Here is a 6,482-nt window from a genome sequence, read left to right as displayed (position 1 = left end):
CGTATTTTTGGATATCGAGTTTTTACGAAATATAAAAGTTATGGCAAAAAATGGCTTGAGGGGTGGTTATTTCAACCCCTTTCGAGGGGTTAAAATTTTCGAAAAATAGTTGAAAACTCGCATCTGTATTAGTAAACAACCTGTAAAAAAATTGTTATTTGTACCTTGTTCGGTTTTCAAATTACAGCCAATTTTCATAATTTTTTTGGAAACTTTGTTGGCCCATATCTCTTCAGGGGTGAACATTTTACTGAGGCGATTTTTTGCAGATCGTGTTCTTTTGAAACTGACATCATTTATGCTACTCCATTCAAAAACACCCTGTATATATATATCACGATAAACAATTTTTTCCTTGTTTCGTTGAGTTTTATGAAATGATTGATTACAGCCCCACAGGGGAAAAAAATCAGTGCATGATAGACTAGACCACCATACTTACATTTTTTGGGGTCGCTGTATTCGAATCCGGTGTCCGTTTGACGAAGTTAGCTCATATTCAAGGTCACTTGAAGGTCAACTCTTGTTTTTTTTTCTTTGAAGACGTGGTGACTTATTTTTTCATTTTCAAGATCATATATCTGGAAAATGATCTTTACAAAAGTTGTTTGGATCATTATTAGGGACAACCAACTGGTGACTTTGAAGATCATGATTAAGGTTATTTCACGTACAAATCTTGTGTTTTAAAGGTAGTAGATCTGAATACCGTAGGATAGATCATGTTACACCATCCTTTCGGGAAGGTAGGATTTGAAATATCTTCACTGCTAAACTAAAGTCACAATCTGAGAATATGTAGGCCCAAATTCTAGAATACTCTAGATCCTTGCATATCCGATATCAGTGATAGTGATACAAACAGAATTAGCAAGTATAACCATAGCGCCTAAGAAATTTCCCGTAGGTGTACTGTGGGTAAAATTACCGGAATCTACACATCCTATAGTAGACAAACATTACTGATCTTACGTAATCATAAGATAATGACTAGGTCAGTATGGGAATGTTACCAGGCATTGGTAATGGCCATATAGTCAGTTTCCAACAGCATATCTGTATGCTGGATCAAAGGACACGAGCGGTGCAATGGCAATAAAGAAGTTGGATACTGTTGGCTAAGGAAGCACCTTCACAACATGAGGAAATGTGAAACACCTCTGTGTAGGGGTTGCGAACAGGAAGACAAGACAGTATTACATGTGCTATGTAAATGCACTGCTGTCTCGTCAACAAGAGAATCCTTGTTGGGAGAACGTTGGCCTTCTATAGTCAATATTAGAGAGAGCAACCTTTTTCCTTTTAATACGTTGGTTAACGGCTTAGATGAATTGATCTCCTAATGGGAGAAAGTACAAAGGACCCAATAGGGCCTAAGTGTTGTAGCTTTTAAGCTACCCTCCCTACAGATTTCAGATTCCAGATTCCAGAAGCCCTCAAAATCATGAAAACTAAATCTCACCTTACTCCAGGTAAGTGGTGGCGCCCGATGATCCAAACAACTTTTATAGAGGTAATATTCCCGATATCTCGTTATCCTGACAACATACCTGAGAAGTTCGAGAGGGGGATTTGTCCCTCAACAACCTTCAAATAACCTTGAAAATGAAAAAATTACTCAATCACGCCCATAACGCAAAATTTCTTGCTCTTCTGAATCCGGTGTCAGAAATTGTATTATCCACAAAAAACAAGAATATACCTTCAAATAACATTGAGCATGCGCTGACTTCGTCAAACGGCCACCGGATTCGGATTCAGCAACCTCAAATACGTTTGGGTATGGTGGTTTAGTCACACATCACATTGACTTTTTCCCGTGGGTATGTGTGATTAAAACTTTTAGACAAATAGAAAATTTAGATTAAACGGTTTGTGATGGTAATTTGAACTTAAATTTGTGTTTGGTCAGTGTTCCCTAAATTCAACTGAAATCATTGTTCATGTGTAAGATGGTGATCTGTCTTTCTGTGGAGGGTAGTCCAAGCTACATTTTTATATAGTAAAAGTAGTATTTGCAGAGGAAAAAGGAAAATGTAATGCTAAAAAGTCTGTGATTTATTGTTCAGGCAACATGAGGGTAAATGTGCGTCTAAAAACTACAACAAAACATAGACTTAAAATTAAAAATAAACATTTACCGAACATAAGATGAACTAAAAAAAAAACGCCGTAAAATAATTTAAGAAACAAAAAATAATTAATTCTTAGTCAGATTCTGGAGATGTGGGACACTGATAATAATGAAAAAACTGGGCCTAACTAATTGTCAGTGCTTTTATGCAAACGGTTGCTGTATACGAAAAAAGGAGATAAACTATGATATTTTGCTGTACACATGTCTTATCCAAACTGGTCCGACTTCCCCCCACTGAGTCGATTAATGAACCGATGAATCTGTTTTTTAATTTTGCACTATTATACATATAATTGTTAAACAAAAGTATTACTTTCAATTTGTAATGCAAAGGATTAGTTACTTTCCTGTTATCTTTGTTATAAGCCTAAGCCTTTTATACTGGCAATAAAAATGAATTATTGTATTTTTTTAAACTAATCTAAGTGTCCTCGACTACTACATTATTAAAATAATAGCATATCTGTACCCTTCTTCAGTTATGCGGTGCAATATAACATGCAAGAACAGAACTTTCAAACAAACATTTTAGGTATAACAATACGTAAGTCCCGCTATTGACATTCAAAAAATACTCACATCAAACCCCGATCTTCATCCCAACCATAAAGTGAAGTTACACGTTTTTTTCCGTGAGTGAGTCTGGTTTTATTCTTTGTTGTAATATCAGTAAGTACTATATGGTAATATCTATCATCGCCTTCAGGTTGTGGCAAAATTTCCAGTTTCTGGGTACCGTCCTTGCTATATTTGGGTATTTTCGCGTCTAACCAACCATTTTCCTCTGTGTAACTCTCTTCCTACAAAAATTACATCGTAACACAAAAGCTGCTAGTCTAAATAACTGGACAAGTACCTCTTCACATAATCCGTCTAATGTACATCTAATAATAATCGACTCGTTTTGAATTCTGTTGGTTGAAATCATGGCGATTTCCGTATTAGAAACCCAGGACAGGTCGTACAACACATAGTCATTAGTTTCTTTGTTATCTATTGAAGATGGAAGTTGGAATTCTACGGTAGTGTTTGCGTTTATGTCGTATAAGTACACAATCACAAGTGGATTCGTGGTTCCTACCTAAAATAAAATTGTCGTTGGTGGAGTGATGTTCATCCTAATTTCACTATTCCGACTCGTGGTCAGTACTCATTTAAAACAAATGATGGTGTGGGATTTATAAAGATATAGTAATTGGACCATACTTTTTTCATGTTATATTAAATAGAGAACGTTATTTAAATTTCTTAAATATTTTTCGTCAAATTGATAATGAAAAAGTCACCTATTTATAGACAACCTGGGAGAATGGACAAAAAAATAGAAGGACATTACGAATCTAAACTTAGACTTAATTTTTAATTCCAAGTAGCATTTTCCCATTACATTTTTCTCTAAAATAAAAATTAATTGTGCTTTTCCCTTGTCAAATTTAATTTTTGGCCACCCAGTATATGCTATCTCAAGTTTGAAAAATTTATTACCATTTTTTCAAAAAGCAGAACTTTTTATAAAGAATACCTTTTTTTCGTAAAATTGATATAAAGAAGTTACCCATTTGTAGAGAACTTAAAGGTATAAACATATTGCATTTTCTGCAACGACCAAATTATTTATTATGTTTTACAGCCACATTCTAAACAGGCACGTATTCTACGAATTCAAGTGTCTGGTATAGGCTGAAAAATTTCCTTATGATTCCTATTACCTAAGCAGCGGCAAAAATTATTTCCTGGTACCCAATTAAAGCCTAAATGAGTATTCGTTTGATTGGCAAATCTGTCTTTTTGTCTGCAATGAGAATTTTACGTTATGGTCATCGTTCAGAGCCAGGGATAATACAAATAACCTAATATACAGGGTGTTAATGAACTTATGTCAAAAATTTAAAGGTGTGAAAAAGTAGCAAAACCTGAGTTAACTGATGTCACAAACTTGTATTGGAAGTTTAAGGTCATAGAAAAAAAACTTAACAAAAACGTGTTTAAAACTGTTTTGGAACTGCTGAAATACATGTATTTTCTCGCGGCGAGTACTTAAAAAAAATTCTGTAACACTTTTTACGAGTTTGTACGTTTCTTATGAAGCCGGACTGTATTAGAAAATCAGTTTTTAATACCTGTTACAGTGATTGCTGTGCTGTTTTTCGAGAGTACATTTAATAGCTATATTTCCAAGTTTTCTTTTGAAAATGGCCCATTTATTTAGCAATCGCGAATACTATGATATGCTCATAATTTATGGCCAAGCAAACGAAAATGCTCACAGAGCTTATCAGTGTACCATGCAAGATATCCTGAACTACGTGCACCAGAAATATCGCACAGCAAGTAAATATTTTGCATCCTGTTGTATGGCGGACATTACGAGAAACTCAGCAGCCTAGTTAGATGCCCCCTACCCCCCCCACCCCTTTACACTTCTTTTTGTGGTGTTATGTATCCAACGGAAGTTCGTGACATCGGCCAACTGCGACATCGAAGCTTTTAATACGATTGAGAGGACGTGGCAATGTTGCAAACCGTCCGAGCGAATTGGATATGTCGCGCTGAAGCTTGTGTGCAAGCAAATGGTGGGTATGTACATCGAACATCTATGAAAATCAGTAGTTCTCAAAAGGTCATTCCTTGCAATGTTGAAGTAAGTCAGATTTTAAAATTACATTTTACTCAACACAAATCCGTGTATTTACCTCATTTTGAAATAACGAACATGTGGCAAAAATATTTGACATAAGTTCATTAACACTCTGTATTAGTGTATCTGGGTACCGGTTACCAAACATACAAGAGTTGTATTTTACTTCTCCACAAATTGTGATATTTACGTATGGTAAACACAATATAACCAAAATATTGCACACATAGTTGTACAGTACTAATCTGAATATAATCAACCAAAAGGCACGATAAGTAACACATTCTAGTCAACTGACAGTAACAGTTTCTAATCAACCAACAACTGAAATCTCAACTACTGCTGGCATTTTGTGGAGAGTCCCCAGTTCGGGAAACAATAAAAACAACAGAAAATTAATCACAATAATTAGAGCCAGAAATTTTTAATATTTTTTAATAAAATAAAGTGATATTTGGAGACGTAAATTATTATTACACTTAAAAACTAACATTTTTGGACATTACTGGCATTTGAATTATTTTGTAAACTTTGATTTTGACTTTACAAAACTAATAAGTATAGGATCCTAGGTGTACATAACTTTTTCGTTAATTTTGATCTGTACTATTAAGTATTAAACATCCGGCACATACAAACACCCTGTATATCTTCTTGTAATGCTTGTATCGTAATTAGATCCCAATACTTTACTTAATTTACATATAGTCTAGCAATCAAAGACAAAATGTTACCAAACACTGTTATTGCAATAAACAACCGTTACAGCAACAATTCCGCAACTAATCGGAAACAATGCCTTCATGAGAAATATCTAGAAAAGTGATTTTAATTTCATAACAAACTATTAAGAGGAATTTAAAAAAATAATTAGAATCCGATGGATGCTTAGTATTTTTATAAAACTACTAAACTACTAACTAAAACTTTTTTATTAAATATTTAGCTATATTAGGATTTTATATAACTTATGACACATTACTGTGTGCTGTCGTAATAGACCAGGCAATAAAGAGAAAAATATCTAGATTTTCGCGGCCCGGTCCGATTTTAATGCGGTTTTTTGCATTTTGTTCAGAAAGACTGTCGGAAAAAAGTCCCGCCTTTTTTATTATCCGGAAGTGGCGGCATCGAATCTGAGAAACTTGCCAAAGTTCATGAAATACCGCAAAAATTGGTACTCGGGGGTTTTGGGGGGCGCAGAATTCGAATATGCATATATCCAGTCCACCCGACCCCCCGGGGGCGACTTCCGGCCGCCTGGATGCTGATTCCGAATCTGACCCTGCCAAATGCATCCGATGACTATTTCTGATTATTTTGGTGAAAGGAAGAAGGATGAATATAAATTAATGGAAAATCATCAATCACGAGCACAGGGGATATTTTTCACCCTCAGATTCGGAATCAGCACCCGCGAAAACCCCCGGGATACATTTTTCCAGTCATTTCGAGAACATTACATTTCAAACCCCCCGCGCCCCCCAGGCGGCCGGAAGTCGCCCCCCGGGGGGTCGGGTGGACTGGATATATGCATATTCGAATTCTGCGCCCCCCAAAACCCCCGAGTACCAATTTTTGCGGTATTTCATGAACTTTGGCAAGTTTCTCGGATGCGATGCCGCCACTTCCGGATAATAAAAAAGGCGGGACTTTTTTCCGACGGTCTTTCTGAACAAAATGCAAAAAACCGCATTAAAATCGGAC

At 35.7% G+C, this 6,482-nt stretch overlaps 1 protein-coding gene across 1 annotated transcript in view; it reads right to left on the bottom strand.

The window, feature by feature from the left end:
- LOC108911084 (venom dipeptidyl peptidase 4) overlaps nucleotides 1-6,482 on the bottom strand; it is a 53,220-nt gene that overhangs the window by 19,503 nt on the left and 27,235 nt on the right. Inside the window, exons 8-9 of the mRNA XM_018715919.2 lie at nucleotides 2,994-3,218; nucleotides 2,717-2,937 (exon numbers count right to left, since the gene is read on the bottom strand). Coding sequence (XP_018571435.1) covers nucleotides 2,717-2,937; nucleotides 2,994-3,218 — 446 coding nt within the window. The remainder of the gene's footprint in view (nucleotides 1-2,716; nucleotides 2,938-2,993; nucleotides 3,219-6,482) is intronic.

The sequence above is a fragment of the Anoplophora glabripennis genome, unplaced genomic scaffold (genome assembly GCF_000390285.2).
Source record: "Anoplophora glabripennis isolate ALB-LARVAE unplaced genomic scaffold, Agla_2.0 scaffold614, whole genome shotgun sequence".
Taxonomy (NCBI): Eukaryota; Metazoa; Arthropoda; class Insecta; order Coleoptera; family Cerambycidae; genus Anoplophora; species Anoplophora glabripennis.
This window is presented reverse-complemented; position numbering and strand designations above follow the sequence as displayed.